General features: G+C 44.3%; 3 protein-coding genes across 4 annotated transcripts in view; 1 reads left to right on the top strand and 2 right to left on the bottom strand.

Annotated features, from left to right (window-relative positions):
• LOC125945223 (uncharacterized) overlaps positions 1 to 1,180 on the bottom strand; it is a 2,773-nt gene extending 1,593 nt beyond the window's left edge. The window contains 2 exon segments of the mRNA XM_049666835.1: positions 104 to 444; positions 447 to 1,180. Coding sequence (XP_049522792.1) covers positions 104 to 444; positions 447 to 888 — 783 coding nt within the window. The 5' untranslated portion in view covers positions 889 to 1,180.
• LOC119461012 (exocyst complex component 6B) overlaps positions 1 to 3,831 on the top strand; it is a 25,674-nt gene extending 21,843 nt beyond the window's left edge. For both annotated transcript variants that reach the window (XM_037722186.2, XM_037722196.2), the window contains exon 16: positions 3,531 to 3,831. In XM_037722186.2, coding sequence (XP_037578114.1) covers positions 3,531 to 3,758 — 228 coding nt within the window. In that variant the 3' untranslated portion in view covers positions 3,759 to 3,831. The remainder of the gene's footprint in view (positions 1 to 3,530) is intronic.
• LOC119461002 (unextended protein-like) lies at positions 3,784 to 24,575 on the bottom strand. Its single transcript, XM_037722176.2, has 6 exons — positions 23,784 to 24,575; positions 22,246 to 23,504; positions 21,644 to 21,787; positions 21,438 to 21,581; positions 14,254 to 14,502; positions 3,784 to 4,377 (listed from the first exon to the last, which is right to left on the bottom strand). The coding sequence occupies exons 1-6, from the start codon at positions 24,344 to 24,346 to the stop codon at positions 4,100 to 4,102; spliced, it is 2,637 nt and encodes an 878-aa protein (XP_037578104.1). The 5' UTR covers positions 24,347 to 24,575; the 3' UTR covers positions 3,784 to 4,099.

Raw genomic sequence — 24,575 nt, 5'->3', positions numbered from 1 at the left:
CCACCCTACACCTACCCACTGTCATTGATCATACCATTGTTCACTCAGTACATCACGCCTTGGCGCTCTTTGGCCATAGCTGGCCCTTGCGCCATAAAACAACATATATCATCATCTCAATGCCTGTGAGCACGGCACGGATGTCCGTTTGGTCATTTGATCCTGCTGATTTCCTCAGCCAGCCAAAGAACAACTCGATTGGGTCCGATGACATTTTCCTCGTCAAAACGAAGTGAAAAGACATCTCTTCAAGAAGATATCTAATGCACTCAACGTTCAAACGAGTTGTGACCACAAGACCCTCATAAGTCTCTTTGGTTAGGAAGTTCTTTGCCAGGCACTGACTTTTGAGATCGGCCAAGTAGTCGAGGAAGCTTGTTTCCAGCCAGATTAGCCGTTCATCGCCTGCAGATTCAAACTGCTTGCAGTCTGCATTCTTCCGATTATGTGCTGGGTACAATTACTCACGTCCATGAGCACAAACCAGTGGTGCACGGTGTCCATAAATTGCACCATCGGTCCGACACCCGCGAAGCTTGCGTCGCACGTGTGGTTCGCCTGCTCTTGCAAGAGCTTCATTGCAGCTGTCACAGGAGGAGAAAAAACTTGCACTGCTCTCTGCACGTTCATTTTTTCCATATTCATAGGGATTATGTGCTTTCTCGTCAAAAATCGTACTGGCTTCACAAGGCTGCCTTGCTGCATTCTGTAGAGGCTCTTCAAGTGGTTCGCTGATACTTCGCCGCCTTTTCCGATGTCACGGGACAAAAAATGTGATCGCACGTTTTTGATCAGTTGGCACTGATCGAATGCAAGAAAGAGCTTTCGATTTGGTTTTCCAGGGTGGTAAATGCAATGCTTGAGGCTTCCTTTGCACAGAAGTTGCATAGCAAAGACATTGATCTTGTGGTTGTCTGCGACAATGCGCACGACGAAAAATCCTATTTCTTCAATTAACTTCCTTCAGAACGTGTCTCATGAGCATGTGCAGCTCACGGCCAGTGCAGTTTCTCGCGAAAAAGTACGCCACGGGTTTATTTTGAACGAAACTGAAAGGCCGTTAAGGATGAAACACAAGAGTGAGTTGGCCAGCACAGGCTCATTTGTTGTTTCTTTGGGGAAGTTCACACCATAGTCCACTTCGCCGACGAAGGCATCTCTTTGCTTGTGATACAGCGGCCATTGTTTGACGTGCATTTCGTCTACAATTAAAGAGCATGCCCTTGCTTGCAATGAGGGATGAGAAGCGAGTTCTGCAGACAGCCTTTGCTTCATGAGTTCGGTCATGCCAACTTCTCCACGTGATGAGCCCATAAAGCGCTCGAGGGTACTTCGACAGGGAAGCCGAAGAATACCTGTGCTTCTTACGTGTTCGTATGCACGAGTCGAGAGGTTACACAAAACCACAGCATGGCGCACTGTCACCTCAGACCACGTTGGTTTCTTCGTCGCGAAATTCTGAACTTGTTCCACTAATATTGAAGCAGCTAAGTCTTTCTCTTTCGCTTTCTCCACAACTTGCAGGAATGCAGACACATAGCATCCTTCCTTGAGCTTTTGCAGTTCCTGTTTGTACTTGTTGACGGTGTTCTTGAGTCGCTCAATTCGCGCGTTCAAGTCTCGCTCCTTACGTCTCCACTTTTGTTTGTCCATTGCCGAAACCGAGAATAATGACGACACCTGCACAGCTCTGTCCACCTACACGGTCGTAGTGATGCAGCGCTCGCTTGCGCCGTTTTCCAGAGGTAGCGGCAGTTCGGTTGCGGAGCAATACATCAGTGATAACTCTTCGGAGGCGACGTCGACGGACGGCAAGTCATTGAGAGGAAGCGAAGGAGACTCCAGTTGGCTCTCAACTGCTCTTCATTTCGGCGGTGGTGTGTTCACTGGCGCAGCTGCCTCACGTTTTCTCACAGATGCGTCGCTTCTCTCTCTATTTTTCGGAGGCTGCAGGTATGCAGGATACTCTTCGAAAATGCTGGGAACAGTGTCTTTCTTGAGTTTGCGAATTTTGCAGCCCTCCTTGAAGTCGGAGGAACTGAAGTGTCGGCTGCATACAGTCGAGTAACACGACGTCGTATTCGGTGTCCAGTCGTCCTGAGAAATGACCTTTAGCCATTTCGCTCGCAGTTCCGGATCGCTTGGTATCTCGTGGAACGATATGCCCAGTGTCCGTTGCTTGCTCGAAGACTTGCAGCGTGGTACGCAACAGTACGACATCTTGTTGGGCGCAGGGCACCCCAACTGATTCCACACTGCGGATAGAAAACCAAATTGGTATGTCGAAAGTAATGCAGCATAAAATATGCACCGTAAATCACGGTTTTTATAGTAGTAAACAACATAGGTTGTGATGGTGCTAGCAATTCGCATGTGGTTCCGTAAAATCGAGTAAACAAACGGTCGCTTCATTCAGTGCTCAGAACGCTGTTTCAACAATAAACGTTCATGTAATTAATTTATTGTACAATGCTCAAGGAATTAAAAGCAATGATTTAAGGCTACGTATTAAACGTACTTCCACTTTCAGCGTCCTGAATTTGTGCTACGATGGCGTAGCGCTGCCTCTTACACTTACATCAGAGCCCACGTTAACATTAGCGGTCAGATTTGCAGCGATATGACGTTCTTATCACGTGGAATTGCACATACCATTTGTTGTTTTTGAATGTTTACAAGCCGTGTTTTATTCCGCGAGCACTGCACTCACTGATTGCGAGTTATCTCATGCTTCCCTGATAGTTCAAACAAAAAAAAAAAAACAATTAAAACCGTTGCTTCCGCAAGACACGCAAGGTTACCTGCGGCCAACACGACGGATACAGGACAACTTTTGCTTGTAGAGCCACTTCGAGGTGCCTCAACACGTTGCAGCATAGAACTATGCTTGGTACGCTCCGCAGCATGTACAGGCAAGCATGGGGTGCGAGCACCTCTTGCGGAGAAGGCAGGCGTAAATCGAGGAGGAAGGGGGAGGGCAGCGGACGGCCCCCGCCGCTCCACTGCGCGGACATGAAAAAATATAGGAGGCTATGTTTTGGCATGTGAAACCCCGGAATTGAATTAATTTTACGGACTTTTATTTTCTGATCCTTGTAATGTGTTATCACTGACATTTAATGCACTCTGCCTAATTATGATCAGGCTGTAAATGCAAAACCAAATAAACTCTGTGAAAATCTGTAAGGAAGAGTAAGTTGGCAAAGGGGAAAGTTGACATCCACCCAAAAGTATCATGGAGCTACAAAGGAAGCCCATCCTCAAGAAAAATTTGTCCTTGTCCAACAGTTTAGCCCAATACCACTGCCTTTTGTAAGTATGCGAGTTTTTCGCTCAGTTGCTGTGTTCTTATTGAAACAGAATGCAAAAAACACCTGTGTACAGGCAATCTAAATTCTTTAGCATGAGCTTTCAGAACCCATGTGAGCTTGCATATAATTGAAACATTTAGTACTGCCCTGCTTATTATGGTGAGCACTGTAGGACTCGAAGGAATGAAGTGTGCTAACTTGATCTGAATGTTTTTGCAGCTCCTAGATCTGTTCATGGCAGAGGACTGGTCAACTTATTTCCATGACCATGGAAAGGAGAGCAGCCGGTACCTGCGTGTCAACCCGAGCCTTGCTTTGCTGCTTCTTGAGAAGGTGCGAGAGGCTGACAAGAAGAAGAACATCTTCTCATCGTTGAAGCAGAAGGAACGAGACAAGAAAAAGTTGCAAGAAACTGTGCTCAAACAGCTGCGGCAGCTGGTAGCTTGAGCGACAAGCTTTGTGCCTGCACCAGTGAACAAACAAATCTGAAACATGTTTTATTGATCGCTTTGGCAACATACTACTGCAGTGTGACCATTCTTGTATACACTACTAAAAACAGTAACAGTAACTCTGAAGCAAGAGAATGTAGGCTACCATGGATAAGAATTTGCTAACATGGAATAATGCAAGGGCGCTCCGTGGTACGAGGCCCAAAATTGGGCGTAACGAGCAAGAAAGACTGCTGCTGAAAGACTGGCATAGGCGAGGAAGCCAGCCAAGTGGCGTGCGGCCCATAGACCGTCTTTGGGGCGATGACTAGGAGTAGCAATGGCAGTGACGAGCCATCAGCTGCTGTCGCCCAGGAGGGGTGAGCTGCTGTCGCCAGGCCGCTCTGGTGCGCCACTGCGCAGCATGTGGTCCACCTCAAGATCTGTCCGCAAAGTTGGCCGGTCAAGGCGCGATGCCTTGAGGGCCGCCAGGTACACAGACCGGTGCACGCGCATGTACACCATGTCTGTCACCGCTTGCACACTGTAGTCTGGCACAAAGGGCTCCTCGGGCACTGGCCAGCTGGAGGGCTCACCGGCAGCCAAGTTCTGTTGTGCCGCGCTTTCGGAGGTGTCTGTGAAGGAGGTCTCTATTAGACTGACAACTGCAGATTCCGCTAAACTTCAAGCTACAGACTGGTCACATTTATTATCAGATATTAGTACAATAACAAGGCACTTACGCAGGATGAACGGCATGAAAACTTGTGTAAGCAGCCAATTTTGAATATCTTAAGTTTGAAATATGAGTGGATGCGTCGCGAAAAGTTAACAAAATATGTTTTTGATACCGAAACTGGGAAAAATAAATGACGAATGTTCAGAACCAGCGAGGCTCCGGGGTTAAGCAGAGCCCAAAGTGCGGTAAATATCTCTGGAGGCCATGGGGTTCATGTCGTCTGCTTAGGTGCTGCTAATAAATACATACAATTATGAATATAACAATTACCAACCTTACACCTTCATCAAGACTGTTGTATATACTACTCATTTATTACCAATTGAGCCAAACTGAAATTTCGTTGCAGTTGGTCTTGTCTGATAAAGCCCATATCAAAGCTTGCAGGCGCCATGCAGAAGTGCTACCTCAGATGTAATTTTTTTAAGAACAAGTCTTTAGCACAAACAGCACCCATGGAGACAAGGAAGCCTTTGTCAAATAGTAGAGAACCAATTCTGTTTTCCAGCATGACTGACACCCCAAGTGATGATGCCATTTGATAGCTAATAAGACAAACACTTGTGTTACCACTGTTGGTGCTACTGTACTACACTCCAAAAATAGATGGGATTTGCCACTTTTTATTTCTCTCGCATTGAAAGTAGCAAGCATTAGCAGCACGCTGTACAGAAATTTAAGTGATTTGCACATCAATTAATTGCAGTGAGAGTATGTGTTTATCGAAACTGATTCCCACTTTAGTGCTGACTTTTGGAAAGCTTTTTCAAAGTCAACTTGCATGTCTAAAGCAGAGGTACCATTTATTAGAGGCAACACATCACAGTAGGCTGAATATAGAACATTGGCTCATGCGATAGCCACAGCTTTTTCTGCAATAACAACTAATTTTACGGTGTGGCTATTGTATCACAGTGCAAGGTGCTTTCTATTTAGTGTTCACAAAAGCTAACCTGCTTATCTTATCAAAATATAAATACCATAGAGACTTGTGAAACAGGGAAATAACATTGCATAAGAAAACAACAAAATACTATCTCTACCCGGTGCTATGGGCATTGTGCACAATAGTAGCACAAGCATGCATGCATGCAAAAAAAAAAAAAAAAAAAAAAAAAAGTGGCCTTCTGGTGATGTCGGCAAGCAGACTGTCATTTGTCATCTGCTATGATGTGCTCAAATTACTGTTTCATAACTTTAATAAAGTTCTGTAGCATTTGGCAACCAAAACACTGCATGCGACAAACACATATATTAGAAAAAAAAATATAAGTTGAAAAATAAACGTATTTTCGACGTTTTGGCCTTTATCAAAAATAGTTTAAAATGCCTGACGACAGCTGTTTTGCACATTTCTTGGTGCAATGTTGTGCAATAACCAGTTTTCAACTAAGTTTTTCATTGCAAACTAGTTACCGCCCAATGCTGCACCAAGAAATGTGTAAAACAGCTGTCGTCAAGCATTTTAAATCATTCTCGATAAAGGCCAGTACCTGGCCGAAACGTCGAAAGTAAATTCGTTTTTCAAAGTGGATTTCTTTAAATATTTATATATATTTCTGTCTGGCATCATAGAACTGCGGCCATTGCACTGGGGCAGTCCAACCGCTATCTAATGACTGTTGCAAAACATCGAATCCATTGAGTTAACCTGCATTCTATGCCACTTGGGAACTCCAGAGCGACCTTATGGCACGAATAAGTCGCAGTGTGCAGTTAAATGCACTGGACAACTTAAGCTCATTTTCCCACTCATTTGGTGCTACACAATTAAAGCTATTGTTGGGGCAAAAAATTTCGCAGTTACGGTCACGGAGTACATATAGCAAGCTTACCATGTTTAAGACTACCTTTTTACAACGTAATTTAATGTTGCTTTTCAGTCCTCAAATTAATGTATATTTTGTTTATACAACTCGGTGGCTTAGGCAGGGGAGGTGGGTGAATTTTCGCGCTTCATTTCCCAATATTGTAAGGCTGTCATATGCAGGAACACCCCCCCTCAAACAAAATTCTGGCTATGCCAATGGAATGCTATAACAATGTCTCGTGTTCAGTGTATTGCTACAAACCTTCAGGACAGTCGCAAGACATACAAATATCCTAATTATTGCACAAAAGAATAGTTAGCTTCACTACTTTTCTGACTCTTAGTCTTAGCCATGTGTGTGTGAGCGCAGGGTGTTCAATTTGAAGTTCTATGGAATTTTAAAAATAGCCTGTCGCAGATAACATCTCAAGTCCTTGAGCTGGATTATTCAGAGACGGACATTACTTGCATGAGAAATCGTAACACATACTCAATGAATTAACAAAAATCCACTAATGATCTTGAATTAATTACTTTACGGCCCATATTGCATTTTATGAATTGCAGCCGTTAAGTTTGCAAGACGTATCCACTTGGGATGAATTTCCAGTATGACGCCAGTTCGAAGATATGCGCCACCACACTTGCCGTAAGAATGCACTGTTGTTCCACGCACTTTTTAAACAAAATGCTCTTTTATGCATTAAATCACAAAAGTACCTGGAATGCCCATGTATTTCGTTCCACACTTTGGGAAATATCTCGAAACTGGTGTCATCCTGGAACATAGGCGCTGACTATGGGGGGGGCTCCGGGGCTCGAGCCCCCTGTTATGCCAAAGCCCCCCCCCCCCCCCCCCCCCCCCCGGTCCTAAAATGTCATTACCAGAGTCCTTTTACCCAAATCGTTTATGGTTTCTTTCAAGTTGCCTCTACCTTTTCCCTTAAAATGTTATTGTGGCTAAAAGCTAGCTGCACCACTGTTGACGCAGACGTGCACGGCCTTTACTCATACTTTCGCTTTATTTCTGAGAATCCTGACAATAGGAAAGCTAAGTAATGGGGTTTTACGCGCCAAAACCACGATCTAATTATGAGGCACGCCGTAGTGGAGGACTCCAGAAATTTGGACCACCTGGGGTTCTTTAACGTGCACCTAAATCTAAGTACACGGGTGTTTTCGCATTTCGCCCCCATCGAAATACGGCCGCCATGGCCGGGATTCGATCCCGCAACCTCGTGCTCAGCAGCCCAACACCATAGCCACTGAGCAACCACGGCGGGTATGACAATAGGAAAACAAGTGCATTAGAAGCACCAACGGTGGCTACCTCATCTGTATTTTTTCACCCTTTAACATGTTATTTTAATTTCCAGTGTGAACACCATGCACAGACACATTATATTTCAATGTGTACACAGGACAAATTTTATTATATCTTTAAAGAGAAAGAGGTAGCGAACTAACAATTATTTCTAATGATATGGATAGCCTATGTCTAGAGAATGAATATCTTGCTGTATGTTTAACTTGCTACAAATTGCTTTGTGCGCTTTTAGACACTGAAAAAGACCCGCAGACTTCAGTGACCCCTTTGGCAGAGTCTTTTAGCAACGGTGTGTGGAGTGCACGTGAATGATATGTCTCAGCGTTGCTTCTCAAATTATGGGCTTTTACGTGCCAAAACCACGATATGATTATGAGGCACGCCGTAGTGGGGGACTCCGGAAATTTTGACCACCTGGGGTTCTTTAACGTGCCCCTAAATCTAAGTATACGGGTGTTTTCGTATTTTGTCCCCATCAAAATGCGGCCGCCGTGGCCGGGATTTGATCCCGCGACCTCGTGCTCAGCAGCCCAACACCATAGCCACTGAGCAACCACGGCGGGTTCAGCATTGCTTCTCTTTCCAGTAGGTAATGTTAGCGACTCATGAAAAAAACAACAAAAACTTATAATTTTTGGGGATGGAAATATCGCAATGTGCATACAGAGGTCATGAATATATATAAATAACTTAGTAACTGAAGTGAGGCCAAGCCGGATTCACTGGAAATCAGAATCAATAGCAGTTATGCGCAGCAGAGCTTTTACTAGGACTCAGAATAAAAAGAGGCTGCAGTTTCGCCGGAAAGGGGATGCAGTATTAGTGATAGTGAAGCATAAGACAATTACACGAAGGAAGATTCTTCCTGTATAAATCCATGTAATAGCCGCACTCCCAACTTGAAAGCAAATATATTTTTTTAAATCCAACCGAGGAGCAATCGCGTTCAGCGCTGATTCTGATCGCACTCCACTGCGAATTTTCCCGCGCAGTGTACTTTCGCGCTTCGCACCTATATAAAAATAAGTCGGTTACAACTTAAGAAGACAGGAGAGGCGCCCTGCCCTGATCACTGAAGCGCAGCAGCCGATTGCCACCGCGACTAAAGAAATAGTCCCGCTGACGCGACTCGGCCCAGCTTGAAGCGCAGGCTGCCATGTCCTCCGTCGGCGGGGTAACCAGACCCGCCGATCCGCTCATGTCGTCAGTCTAGAGTGCACGCCCATTGGTGGATGCTGGTGTGCATCCGCCTTTGAGGGACAAATGCCGCTGCCTTATAAAGTTGTACATGACTACAGATGGCTAGAGGAGGCGATCGCGGAGGTTTACGGCGGATTTCATACTCGTAGTTAAAAAATTTTATAAAATGGCCCGGTCCCATTTAAGGCTCGTCAAAAGCGCGGCCCTCACATGAGTCTGTACATTGGTTATATCGCCTATATGAATTGTAGTAACATTTACTTACTAATTAAAATAACAAACATCGTGCAATGCACCGACCATGTAAACCTGTAAATATCTCACTGGATGACCACAAGCAGCTGCTGTCACAACGCTGGCATTATGAAGAACGTCGGCAGCGGGGGCGAACGGTTTGTACAGCCGTGCGATTCACCATCATCATCTGCATATTTTTATGTCCACTACAGGATGGCCTCTGTCGGCGATCTCCAATTACTCCTGTCTCTTAGGCTGTGCGATCTGCAACACTTGGGGCGCAGAAAAACAGCCTAAGAAAGAAGACAGCGCACATGAAGTTAGCAGCCATCGCTGCTCACCCTTGATCATTGCACTCGCCAATGATTACTAACAATTGGATACGGGCCGTGTAAGCGTCAACCGTGCACAGTCATTCGCAGCTGCGGCAGGGCTAGATGAGAAGACGCGTGCTCTCCTCCCCATGAGTGCATTTGATCACGTGACCTCCAACTTAACCGAATATTGAGCGCGTGGGAAGATAATGTCCATCAAGCTGCCATCCTTTTCGGCTTAGTGTTGTGGGCTTTTTCTCGCACCCACAGTGTATGGGTCGCTCACTCATATGACTTTTGGACTTTATACGGAATATCACGGCGACGACGACAGCAAAAATTTGCCTGGAGTGTCGATACAATTGCTGTTGCAATAAAAGGAGAAATAGAAAACAGGCGTCGAGCTCGCTTCTACTGTGGCTGCAGACGTTGCAATGTGCACCGGCTACAAACATAGCATGGCCTTAACCATAAAACCAACAGTGAGCACCTCGCTTATCATTACTTCGCCAGAACCTGTCTGATGCTGAAAGGAAGCATATTTTCCACCCTATAAGCACCAGTGGAAACATAACACTAGGCGCGCTGAAAGACGGCGCACGCGAAGGGACCAGCCATCTCGGATTGCCCAAGCTGGAACCCGGTGCAGACTACCTCCAAAATAAAGCACGTGACCCGCGTATGTATGGCAGAGGCAGGAAAAGTAGGAGTTGAGCACCCGTGTCTTCCAGCTGCTAGGCAAAAGAAGACTCCACGCCGCTATCAAGAAGGTTCCTTAGCTCGCGTGTTTTCATCAGCGAGTGACATGTACTGCCAGAGGTTCTATGAAATACTTGACACAGTGCTGTCTTCGTTAAACAACAGATATCCATCTGATATGCGGCAGCATAAGTCCCACATTGAGCAGCTTGACATAGGGAAGGAAGACGAAGCATATATAACATAGTTCTACGGTGACGAACTATGCACAGAGATATGCTGATTGACATTTTAAGCCAGCAAAGGTTGGCATCATTGCACATGTTTGCAGGGGGCAAAGGCGAACACCTGCAAAACCTTTTGCCGGAAATGGCCAAGCAAAAAAAAATTGCGTTGGCCATACCGGTCTCGTTGACCACATCCGAGAGGTCCTTTTCTTGCCTTTGGCGACTGAAAATGTACGTGCAGTTGACGACTGGACAAGCCCGTTTTTGAAACATCTGGTAATTTTGCACGCCACAAAGAACTCTCACAAAATCAATTTGAATAAAATTGCCGACGACTTCATCTCCAGATCAAGTGCCCGAACGAACACTTTTTCAATCATGGTGAAATAATTGCATAGGAGAGAGAAAGGCACCAACTCAAAAGTCAAAGCAAACCACCTGGCTTAGAAAACAATGCAAAAAGTTATAGAAAGGAACGAAAATGGGGTACATAACAGCACAAGCAGAGTGAGGCCATTTGGGTAAGAAAAGACGCACGGTAGCGCTATTTTTAAAACTCCCTAGTCTATCTGTGCATTTTCCTTAATTTTTATTCGTCATATGCTGCATTTGCCGTTCAATAACACAATCCATGCTGTTCCTATATTTGCTATCGAGTACTTTAGCGCTTTTGAGATATCGCTGTCTTATTTATTTATTTGTTTGGGCACCTGATAATTTTTACTCTATAATCCTTTATTCTGCCTCCGGAAAATAAACGAAACCAGTGGCATAAGGCATGCTTTGACAAGTAATGAAACTATTGCATTATGGAATCCCAGTATGCTTATGCTAATAATTCTGGTCGTAAGTTGTGTTCAGAAATTGTTATAGTCGAATCTCGATAGTTCGAACTCGAAGGGGCCCGAAAATTTGTTCGAATTAGAAGGGTGTATTTTTGAAGTATTCGAGCACGATGCACGAACGGTGCGAGTCCTGAAATATCGCAGCGCACAAGCGCGGGCCATGAAACTGCCCACGCTGGCCAACGCTCGCCTCCCGATAACGACAGAAAACGAAACTTCAGGGAGTGGGCGCCGCCGGCGTGGCGACGGGCGGGCGCATGCGGAGACCGTCGAAGGTGAGGGAGGAGGGCAGCAGGGAAGCGGATTTAGCCTCGGCAACTCCCCTCGCCCTCTCAACTCCCTCGTAGCTCCCTCATCTTCGACTGTCTCCGTGCGCGCCCGCCGCTGTGCCGGTGCCGCCACTCCAGCCGACCCGGCGCCAGCCTAACCCGCTCCCTTAAGTTACGTTTTCTGCCGTTATAGGGAAGCGAGCGTTTGCCGGCGTGGGAAGTTTCGTTGACCGGACTGCGCCTACAAAGTGGTTCGTTATGAGCGCGTTATTTGGCGCGCTGCTGAGAGCATTTTCGGTGCGCGGTATGTTCGAATTAACCGTCGCAAATGTTTTCGCCCATTGGAATACACATAACTTTTGCGGGACCACAGCATCAGCTTGAATAAACCGGCAGTTTGAATTAAGCGTGTTCGAATTAACGAGATTCGACTGTATATCGTTTAATTTTTATATATGTTATGTTTTCTCAATAACTGACCTTTCACCAGGAAAATATTTCTTGACTGTATCTTTTGTATTAAAACTTTTATAAGACATTACATTGCTTTCTTCATAGATGTGTACTTGTGTGACTTAATACGCACAAAACACATATCTCCCTAACGTGTTTAACTGAATCCGCTTGCCGCATGGCTCAACCAAGAAACGCCAGTCTCTTGGTGGTGCGAGGGTACTCGGGCTGTAAAATTGAATTGTCGCCTACTCTGAGGTCCTGCAAATACCCATATAAGCTCATCACTGCAGTCAACAATCTTTCAAGGTCACATGAAGTTTCCAGTGTAACTGTTATTAAAGGTTATATATATATATATGCATACATTGTGGGGTTCGAAAAGCTTGTCAGGCCCGAGCCCCCCCCCCCGAAAAAATTTAAACTTTCCGCATATGTCCTGGAAATTCATTTCAAGTGGATAAGTCTTGCAAGCTCACCGGCTACAATTTGTAAATTTCAATATGTGCCGTAAAGTAATCAGGAAGTTAATTATATTAATATGTGTTTAGATTGCTCATATCAGTAATGTTAGCCTCTTTGAAAAAATCCAGCTTAAGGACAAGAATTATGGTATTTGTTACAGGCGATTTTTAAATTTTTCATAAAACTTAAAGATGATCACCCTGCGTGTGTATGTATGTGTACACACATATATGAGCGAACGAGAAGAAAGGAAACCGAGGGGTCCGATTTTTATTAGACCATAAGAAGCCAACAAACAATGACACTGTTTGTTGGCTTCTTATGAGCTGATATATATAAATATGGTTCTGGGTTCGGCATCCACTGGCGACAAGTTACCTTTTTTTTTTGTTTTGTCCACTTTCATTTGCCCTTCATTATTTTCTACATTTCAATTTCAACCAAAGCTAATTACGCCTATGGTATTCTTGGCTTCATTTCCTGCTGGCTTTATATGGTCGTGATTAACAAAACTGAGCCCCTCTGTTTCACTTCTCCTCATTCATATAATGCAGAATCTGTGCCTTGTTTCTGTAATGCAAACGGTTATTCATGTCATTGGACAAAAACTCTTATTTGAATTGCATGCACTAACAATGGCAGGAGCAAGGAAAGGTCAGGAGCAGGGTTAGTAGCTTGCATTCCTCATTCTTGACATAGATGTTGAACCAACTCACACACTGGGGTAGAACTGTGTCCTTTGTGGTGTGTGTCACTGATGGGACAGTCGAAGGCAGCCAAATTTTTTGTGTGCACGTCACGATCACAACATATGAATACCTAATTTTATCTGTTACACACAGTTTTTCAGCAGCTCCCTGTGAGACATTCTATGTATTTCATAACTGCCAAAAATTTGTTGCCAAAAATGAGGCCTGTACCAACAGATCCATTCGTGACAAACATGTACTCAGATGGCTCTGCTCTTTTCCCTAGTCTGATGACATAACAACTGAGACTTAGACAGGAAAGTTTCAAGGGGAAGTGTTAATTTCATAAGAGCAACGCTGAAGCAATACTAAAAAGGCATATATTTTCTTTACTGCAATCAAATTTATTGGGCAAGGGCAGCTTGTTTTTGAAAGGAGGCATCTGCAACATAATGGGGCTCGATATATTGACAAACTTGCTAACTCGTGTGGTTTTGGAAACCAGAAAAGGGGACCTTGACCATTTCTGTCGAACAGACTTCACAGAGCTAGCAAGTGTGTGCATGACGCCTAGCATGGCCCCCCACATGACATCACATATGAGAAGGTGCCATTCAAACTTTTTGAGGCTCATGTCCCTGGACACGAGGGGTGGAATGAAAAAATGCTTGTGTTCAGAGCATTGGGTGCATGTTAAAGAGCACTGTGCAATCAAAATTAATCCAGAGCCTTCCACTATGATGCCTCTAAGGCCCTTGAATTGCTTTGGGACGTCAAACCCCCTAAGAAACCAAAATGCTCTCTTTATATAAAATTTGAGTGCACACAAGTTGGCCTTTCATACTATAATTGTACTACTACACAAGTAAAAAATGCAAGCTGCTCCCACAAAAGTGTGCTGCAATCCAATGTCCCCTTGTTTCTCGCACAGACATGAAGGGCAGTGATGGGGTGGTGGTCATGGAGACCCATTGCAGCAGTGAAGTCGAGGCAGAAGTGCTCGTCTCACAACTATGATGAACTCAAATGAATTACTGGTAAAAGGGCACAGCTGAGGGATCTTTACGAACACGCTACACTACCTGGATTAATGCTGCGCAGCACAATTTACTTCAAATGAGTGCAGCAGCCGAAGTTGATGGCATTCCCTGTGCTTGTGTGAAAGGTAGTTGAAGAGGTGACACACATACACACTGCAATAATTTTGCGTACAAAGTGTGCTGGTAACTGTGCTCACCTGGGCGACGGTATATGGCTGGAATGCCAAAAGTGCTGAATGGCCCTGTCTCGAAGAGCAGCTTTTCACAGCCCACTGTGACGCTGACCCGTCCCTCAAGCACCAGCGCAAAATAGTCAGCTGGCTGGCCAGCCACATAAATGACGGGGTCTTCACGAGAGTGCATCTTAATGCTTATGAAGATGTTCTGCAGCATCAGCCGCCGCAAGACAGACTCTGAGATGAGGTTCTTCTTGAATGGCTCCACAGCTGCATCAAAACATGAAAGCATTACCTTGAAACACATTTTGGATGTTTAACAACTTCTGCAAAATAAGATGTGTCAAAGCCGCATGTCCCCTATGTCACAATCTAATGTATAATAGTGATAACGAATTGTGTGACGCGGTTACAAAAAGTGCAATGCAGTGACCTATCTTGCAGTTACTAATGTGTTGGGTCTCGTTATCGGAACGAATAAGTCTGCTTAAAATATATTTACTCACAAGTATGTCAAAAAGCCTACTTAAGGGTAAAAGCTAACAGACTTCCAAATTAGCAGCTGTCAATTTTATGCCAGTAAAAAAGTTCCAATTTAGTTAAAAACTGAAAAACACTAGTTTTTCCAAAGATGCCACTGTCGTGTCTGACGCAGCAGTATGATTGTGGCCAATATTCATGTCTGTGCAGAACAATGCATTGCTATATGCAGCAATTCCAAAGGATGTTTTTAGAATTGGGTGGTTTTGAACTGAGCAGGATATATGTAAACACTTGAGCTGAAGATATGTTGCTGACGCTTTTCGCTAGTTGAGTGAAGTTGCTTCCACATTTGCGTCAAACCGGTAGAAAAGAGAAGTTTATTAACAGGACACTATTATCTGCTCAGTTTTTGCCAAGCATTATACCTTCTTTGAAAGCTGGACAGGCCACTGTGTGCAAGGATAATTAACGCAGTGTCGCCCTCAATAAGTGTGGCAGTATCCATGTTAAGCTCCATGAAAATCATTCTTATTATCTTGCAGATCCACTTAAACTGCTTGATTACTGCGGTGAAGCTTTTATAACAGTATGTTGCATGAAACAAAGGCGTCAAGTGCACAAATCCGTCGTCCTGTGAAAAGCTGCACGTAGGACAACAGGCATGCAAGTGATTGCCACAGAGGTTAGCTGTTGTTGAGGGGACCAATGTCATCTCAATTGGCATTGCATTACAGTTTACACTCCCCCCCCCCCCCCCTCTTTACATGTCATCTAAAATAGTTCTACCAACAAAACCCAGCAATACTAACATGTGCAGTCGACCGATTCTTTAACAGTACCGTGCGAGTGTCAAATAGGCAGCTGGTGAGCGCCTCTTAATGACGGCGAAGCGACTAGATCAGCAAGCATTTGTTGCTCTCTTGCTGGTCTCTCTTGCTCTTGCCGATTGCGACGCTTCATGCCATAGAAGGCGTTCACCGGCCGGCCATTCGACGATCATGCAGCAATGTTAAAGAATCGGTCGACTGTACACTCACAGTTCATAACAGCACTGGAAGCCACTGATGCACCATGAAATCATCAAGCTGCCATAACACAGATAAGCATCACTATGATCTGAGTATAAATTAATGACTTAAAAAAAAAAAAAAACGGACACCCCAGCCCCACAGGGATGATAAATGCTGCGCCAGGTAGCCGTGCACATTGTGTTGCACAATACGAACATAGCAAGTGCAGAGGGCAAACGTTAAGCAGGCTGGAAGCATGAAGCAAGACACCGTGAAAGAAAGAAGTAGCAAAAGTGGGGGTTCTCTAGAGTTGAAGAAAGGGTAGTCCCATCAGTGTGCATCTGTGGTTGAGAGATTGGAAGCAACAAGTGCTGGGAGTATGACGTGACACTGGTGTGAGGAAGTGCTACAAACACACAGCTGCTTAGATATACATCAATTTGTACAATATAGATGAATATAGATATAGCAGAAGCATGGAGCATAAATTTTAAGCATAAATTTTAAGAGGCATATCTTTGCTAGTCAGGCTTCCATCCTGATGAAAATAATACTCACACTGCAATATTGTCTGTTTAATTTTACTAAGTGTGCTCAGCAAATGCTGTTTCTACAGATGCTTTATGCTCCTTGGCAGACAACACACGCGCAAGAAACTGAAGCTGGTGAGTACTCAAGGCTTGTCCATTTAGTATGAATTCTAAAACTAGAACTCCTACTCATATTTACATTTTCAATATACGTTAGCATTCAACATAATTTTGTCCAATAGCACATTTGGAAAACCTTGTTGAAAAATGAGGCACAGAATGCAAATGTATTTGCACCACATTTTTGGAGTATACTATATTCAAATATGCTAGTCTGAGGATTCCTAAATTAACATGGCCTTTGCACTCACTGGCTTCAATCTGACAATTACAGCATGTGTGCTGAGTTCATGATTAGAGTGTTAATTAGTACATTTAGTTAATAATTAACTTGCCAAGTGAAGCTGCTTATGCACATACATGTCTGTCAAGGAGCATGAAGCAGCTGTAAAAGCAGCCTTTCAATAGCTTGCAGGGTGTAAAAATGAAAGAACAGAAGTGTTACTTGGCTTGTCTTTTCATCAATAATCACTACGTTTGATGTGCTCATGGGTGACCTACCAGAATATAAAAATTTCGGAAAGAATCAAATGTGCACAAAACATGTACACACTTTTTAAAAACATATGTCACAGACAATATCAAGAGACTATATAGTGTTTGGTAAAGGGCATGCAAGCCTCTGGGTCTTTCTAGGGTATCTGTTTTTCCCCCATTTGGATAACTGCCAAAACTGTTCACAGACAGAATAAAAACTACTTTAATGAAGGCTAACACTTAGGCCAAAAAATTTGGAAAACATTTCTAGAATAGATTCCCCAAACACAAGGCCAAAACCAAGCAATCTATTCTGCAAGTTTCCACATATAAGAACATGTGATTAGGAATACATTTGTCTCTCAGTTTCTCATTGAATGCACAAGTGGCTTTATTAAAAAAAATCAAAGGAGTAGAACGGACTTTCAGAATGCAGTCATGTACGAGGCTTAAAAGTTTCCAGCCTAACATGGAAGGGGGCAGATAGATTAGTACAATTGAAGTATAGGACAAAATGCTTCTTGTATGTATTTCAGCTGTAATTTGAATACTGAAGTGTATATAGTCTTTATGTTACTGCAGTATGAGAGTGATGGCACACAAAAATAGAGGAATTAATCCAACAGGAGAAGATGACATTCACAAAGTATCTGTCCTCTTAAGACATCAATGCCAAGGAGATTGATGGTGAATTACATGATAGCAGTGGTGACAAAATTCTGATACAGCACAACCAAGAAGTGAGTTGATAGCTTCAGAAGAGGCAGAACAGTGACCAAAGACAAAGTGTGTTCAAGATGACCCAAAACTGTAGTAACTGTTGGGAAGGTTGATTCTGTGCACTCTACAATAAGCAAACTGGCCTGAAGAGGTTGGTAGAGATAGTGGGGATATCTGTGGAGCAAGTTCACCACATAGCTCATGAGGAGCTAAAAATGGGAAAGTTCTACACAAAGTGAATCCCAAAAGAGTTGAATGCTGATCAGAAACAACAGTGTGTGCTTGCTTCATGTGCAGTGAAGGCCCATTTTATTTATTTATTTATTTATTTATTTATTTATTTATTTATTTATTTATTTATTTATAGATACTGCGATCTTTTACAAGATCTTAGCAGAGTGGGAACATACAAGTACACTCATACAAACATACAAGCAATCTTGCTGACGCTTGAATTCAATATGACAAAAGGACAGAATGCAAGCAAAAAGGGGCAAATAAATAATAAATTATGTTCGACAGAGCCAAGAATGCAGGCACGCCTGAAAAAAGGATAAAGAATTTAGTGTAACGACTTCGTCAGGAAGCTTATTCCAATCAACTATTGTTCTTGTAAAATAAGAGTATTTGAAGCAGTTGTTATGCGGTGTTAACGGGGTTACTGCTTGGGAATGTTTATGACGAGTAGCATAACCAGTTACAGGTGTTAAAATGTGCAAGGTATCAATACGGTAGTGGCCATTCACTAGCTGAAAAAAGAATTTTAATCGGGAAACATGATTTTGTTCTGTAATCGAAGAGAAGCCACTACGTTTAAGGAGATCTGTTATAGAAGTTCGACTGTAAGAATGGTAGGTAAATCGAACAGCTTTCTTTTGAACTTGTTCTAATTTTTCAATATTTGTTTTTGTGTAGGGGTCCCAGATGATTACTGCATACTATAAAGTAGGACGAACTATTGCATTATATGCCAGAAGGGGGACAGCAGCTATCGAGAATTTTAACGACCGTCTTAGGGTGAACAATTTGCGAACACAATTAGCCATTACAGTGTCAGTATGTTTTGACCAGGAAAGATTGTGAGATATGTGTACACCGAGATATTTATAGTGAGATACTTCAGAGATATAAGTGTTGTTGGCAAAATAGTGAAAAAGAAATGGCTTTTTCTCTAGTGTTATTCTCATAAAGATGGTTTTTTCATAGTTAATAGACATTTGCCATCGATGGCACCATGCAACTATTTTGCCAAAGTCACTATTTAGCCTGATTTGATCTTGGGGGGATTCAATTTCGTCATATAGTATACAGTCATCTGCGTAAAGTTTAATTTTGACAGATAGATTGTTGACAATGTCATTTATATAAAGCAAGAAAAAAAGAGGACCCAGCACGGATCCCTGGGGAACGCCAGAAACAACAGGTAATGTGTCAGAGGAAGTCTGGTTTATCCTAACAAATTGGGAGCGGTTGGTTAGGTAAGCTTGTATCCATTTTAATAGTTTATTATTTCTAAGTATAAAACTCAATTTATGAAATAATTTGCTGTGGGCTACTTTGTCGAATACTTTGCTGAAATCCATGAATATAGCGTTGGTTTCTTTTCTATTATTTATTGTGTCGGCAAAATCATGAATTGTTTCTACTAACTGAGTGTTTGTGGAAAAGCCCCGCCGAAATCCGTGCTGAGCATTCGACAACACGCAGTGCTCATCAAGGAAACCAATTACATGCTTATAGATTATGTGTTCGAAAACTTTGCATATCGTCGAAGTCAGAGGGATTTTTAGCCGTTTGGTGACTGTCAATGAAATGTGGCTCTAACACTACGATGAAAATGCATGGCTTTTCCTTCCCAAGTTTGAATGCACGAACGGTTTGTAATTCTATACATTCTATGCACAGGAAATAATAACCCAAAAAAGCGTGTGTATACCTTTGACTGGTGCACAGTATGACGATGCCTTGGAGATTTACAAGCAAGATTGTGCATTATTATGTCTTATTTTTCAACTCTGAGAAGACACAAAAACTATTCATTATAAGGTGGCCAGATGAAATAAGTCATCAAGCAGGTAGCCCCCTGAAATCAAGCCCAAATAAATGGTGTAATCGGTCCGAAAATAGCCCAAAATAAGCAGAACATTTCATGCAAACACAGCGGTTGAAAGTCTGACTAGCTTGAATTAGCAATTTATTGTGTGCCAAAGAACTTCCATGCACATTTTGGGAAGTGGCTGAACTAGTAGAACAAAATGACGGAAAATGGCCAGAAACCAGTTACAGTTACTGATGCTAATGTTGGCCTGCACTAAGAAATGGGGGAGATATGATTTTCTTGTCTGTCCAATGTCCAACACGATTTACAACTTGTAGTGGAAACAGTGCGAGAAACAAAGACTGAGAGACACACAACAGTCCTCGTTTGTCACACTGTTTCTACCACAAGATGCAATACCAACTAGACCAGTGTTGCACCCTTTTAAGAGTTAAAAATCTGAGTGTGGCATTCCAAGCCACCTGAGAAATATGCCAAGTGAATAGAGTAATGAAGGCAAGATGCATTAATTTTTTTAAAACAGCAATATGTGAGAAACTCCAATCCAAATGGTGCGACAAGCACATGAAGAATTTTGCAGGTGACTCCGTGAAAACAAGCTTAATCTGGTAGCAATAAGCTGAACTGAATATCACTTACACAAAAGGGATATTTTTGCCTGCTAATTCCTGCTGCTTACAGCAATGTAACATGCACAAGCACAACTAGCTAAAAACAGCATAGCTAAAAATACAAAACATATCTGGGCACTTAATTCACACATACATACACAGATACTAATTTTAAAAAATATTTGCCATCTCGTTCAAAATTGACACTGTAGTCAATATGCAAGTGAAATAAGACTGCCAGAGTTCTCCCTCTTTTAGTTTAATTGACTATGTGCTATCTTTAAAATTACGGGGTTTTTACGTGCCAAAACCACGATCTGATTATGAGGCACGCCGTAGTGGGGCACTCCGGAAATTTGGACCACCTGGGGTTCTTTAACGTGCACCTAAATCTAAGTACACGGGTGTTTTTGCATTTCGCCCCCATCGAAATGCGGCCACCGTGGCCGCGATTCGATCCCGCGACCTCGTGCTCAGCAGCACAACAGCAGTAGTCTGTAAGGAACAATGCCCGGCTGTTGCGTCTTTCTCTCTGCTTCCTCTTTATCTTTTTACCTTCCCCTCTCAATTTTTTGTTCCAGTTAAATCCCCTGCCTTTCTGCTTTCTCACATATTTTTCTCTCTCTAGATGACAAGGGAGGCACATGAAATGCATCCGTGCATAGCTCACAAACGCATGACATACATACAGTAACAAGTAAGTGGAGTACGGTCGAGGCTAGTGTTTAAGAGGACTTTGTTGTGTGCAAAGCACTACCAGTGCTGCTCTAAGGTCCAATTACATGGTGCAGCTCCTGTGCCATGTTCTATGCATAATTCTATACAGCTGCATCTATTTGAAAGTGGCTAAGTGGCGCTGGTAAAGAATCTGTGGGCTCAGTGGTTCACGTTAAAAGGAATAAACAGCAGTGTAGTGTTTTCAAGGTGGGCAATTGCGTGATGATGATCGTATGATAGAGCAGAAATTTCACAGCCATTCATTTATTAATGTACCATAACACAACGCCCACGGCTCCTTTAAAAGGAAAGAAGTCCCCACTGGGTGCAGCTGCCACAACAAAGTACTCAGACCTACATATGGCGTTACTCAGGAAATTAACTTAAACAAGAATACAGTAATGCAGGTATTGCTCATGTACGCTGTAAAATGTTACACGAACAGGATTCTAGCTCTACAAAAAGTTGATACACTTACAGGTAGCCAAGTACTGGAACGTTGCAAGAGCCAGCTGTGGTGAGATGCTGTGCTTGCCTTGCCGACCATAACCAAGCTTGGCAAAATCGGAAAAATCCTGGCGCACTTGAGCTTCTTTTCGCTTTAGCTTTCTCCGGTTATCCACTGAAACAAAGAGAATGTGTGTGAACAGTCTCGTCAACACTGCCAGTTGTAGAGACACTTACTTAAAATGTCTGTTTCATCAATGATTTCAGCTTGTAAGATCTCTTCAATGACATCCTCAAGGGTGACCAAGCCAAGAAGCTCATAGAATGGGTCACCATCTCCTTCTGTGTTCACACGACGAACAAAGGCCATGTGGGATTGCCCTGTACCAAATAAGAAAAACAACCTCAGCTGAGACACCAGTATCAAGGAAATCAAAAACACCGACAAACTTGCAGTCTACTTATACATGCAGGTCTTACTGCTGCGCAGTATGAAAAGATTAGATGTGCGATATGTTTTAGTGCAGCATGTGAGCAGCCACCTTCTTGAACGAATGCTTCTGGTAGCCTGTTCCGAACAATATATTCTTGTTTATGTTAATGTTTGCTATCTATGCAGTAGTGAACTATCATTTTCTAACAGTTACCTTTCCTGAATTCATTGATGTAAGCCTTACTATTGCTAATTGATGAAAAAATTATATGCATATGATATGTTTTAGTGCAGCATGTGAGCAGCCACCTTCTTGAATGCTTCTTGTAGTCTGTTCCAAACAATAGGTTCTTGTTTATGTTAATGTTCGCGATCTATGCAGTAGTAATTATTTTCTAACAGTTACCTTTCTTGAATTCATTGAGCAAGTTGACGAGTGTTTCATCTTCGAAGACAAACGTGACAGGATGATTGTAGAACTCGCACAATGTCCGGAGAGGAATCTCATCCTCAGGGTCCACAAAAGCCAGATCCTTAATATTCAGAAGTCCAACAACGTTATTGCGGTCACCGTCAAATACTGGAATGCGAGTGTAACCCTGTGCAATGATCTGAGACACTGTTTCGAAGTCCAGAACTGCTGTAACAGGCAGCATAAACACGTCATCCATACGAGTCATGGCCTCATTGGCAGTTTTCTTCTTGAGCTCTAGTGCCCCACTGATGATGTCCACTTCCTCATTCTCCAGCTTGTTGTACTCCTTGGTGAGACGGATGTACTCTATCAGCTTTTCCCTGTCGTAGACATGGCCTATCTCCTCCCCAAGCACCCAGTCGAGGATCTTAGAAATGGGCCATGACAGAGGGAATGTGAGGGCCATGAACACCTTTGTGATAAATAGTGTGCGAGCACCAATCTGCAGTCCATGTCGGGAGCAGATGGCTTGCGGAATGATTTCACCAAAGATGACGATGCTGATGGTGGAACCGATGACAGCCACAAGGCCCGAGGTGAGGTCGTCCAGAAGGATGGTAAGTGAGCTGTTGACAAGCACATTGCCCAGAAGCAGTGAGCAGAGAAGATAGTTTCCATGGTCACGCAGAGGTGCAATGACTTTGGCCCATTTACGCTCACTGGGTGTTCCACACGATTCAATGACGCGCAGCTCTGTCTTATCAAGAGCCATCAGGCCCAGATTGAGGCCACTGAAGAGGCCCGACAACAGAAGCAGACCAGCCAGAATGATGGCCTGCACCCAGACGGGCATAAGCCGCCCCTGGGTCACCACCGTCACCCAGGGCTCGTCCCCTTGGTGCACCCACTTGACATCCTCACTAAGGGGCGCCTTGCTGCATACGTAGTAGTGCACATTGGAGCCTGGAAGGCTCACCAACACTGACGCTTTGCCGCCGCCCACTTTGGTGGCGTGGGCCACGGCCACTGTAGGCACCTCGTCGCATGCAGAACCCCTTGGCGCGGCTTCGTGAGTGAACGCGAACGAGCTCTGGTTGGTGAAGCCGTTGCCAAACAGTTGCAACTCCACCGTAGCACCCGCAAGCACCTGGGTTATGCCGGAGTCCAGGGTGGCCACGCGATCGCCGAAAGCCCGCAGGCCCAGCACTTGCGCCATTTGCGCCCCTTGCGCTGCCTCGCCATCGTCCAGCCTGCAATGCAACCGGCACGGGTTAACCGGACTGCCGCGCGTGCCGCTCCCGCCAACACGTGCGCGGCGACTAGCGTACGCTGCTCATGACAGTGTCAGCAGGAGCGACAGCATCAAAAGGACATCATGTACGATCTCGTTGATTTCAATTGTGCACTACAAGCGCAAATGTAGAGCTCTATTTAAACGCTAGCCAACATTGGTCCTGATGCGTCGTTCAGACGCGCGCGCGCATTTACCATGGCGCCAGGTGGCAAAAGAAACGAAAGTAAGCACTCACGCGGATTTGGACAGGTTGCGCTTGGGCCCAGTTCCGTTGCGATCGGTCGAGCGCCTGCCAATGCCCAGGGTGCGACGCATTCTGAGCGGGCCGGCGTGCCTTGACGGCGCGGCTGCGTACACGAGCCTGACCGCTTTCCCTTGGTGCCTCCAACGACCACGGTTGCGCGTGCACAGGTAAAGCGAGTCCTGCGAGGTAGCCGCGGGAATGACGCCCTGGGCGACGACATCTCCGTTGCTGTCAGCGCGCACTCGAAGCTGTCTGCCTACGAATAGCTGGCTATGACACTCCTGACCGTTTTCCAAGCTTTCGCTGGTGAACGCAATCTTGGTCCTGTTCGGTAGCAGTCCCGTGCCTCGCAAACGCACAGCCACCCGGGAGTTGGGAAAAACTCGGGGAACACGCGCGCTGTCAGGAGACCACTCCGTGCAGACGGCTTCAATCTTGTCCACGGAGACAAAATCCTCGCGATTCGCAAGCGGCTGGCCAATATAAAGCGCAGAGCAACGACTACAAAGCCAGAGAACTAGAAATCTATGTAGTCCATTTCTAGCAGACGCCATATTACGCTTTTACACCATCAACATTGCAGCAGAATGCAGAGGCGTGCGATGTCGCCACCGTCGGGGCCCTACGCGCGCTCCTACAGCTCCTTGATTTCTCCGCGCGCGCGATGCTCGCAGCTGCCGCTTGCGCTCGGCGCCAGGTTAGCTTTGAGATCGGACAGCGCGCGCAGGATTCCGCTGCACCACATCATGTGCACCTGATCCCAGTCTGTCGAACGCTCTCTCC

This window comes from Dermacentor silvarum, chromosome 1 (genome assembly GCF_013339745.2).
Source record: "Dermacentor silvarum isolate Dsil-2018 chromosome 1, BIME_Dsil_1.4, whole genome shotgun sequence".
Taxonomy (NCBI): domain Eukaryota; kingdom Metazoa; phylum Arthropoda; class Arachnida; order Ixodida; family Ixodidae; genus Dermacentor; species Dermacentor silvarum.
The sequence above is the reverse complement of the archived record's forward strand: the minus strand, read 5'-3'. Positions and strand labels throughout refer to the sequence as shown.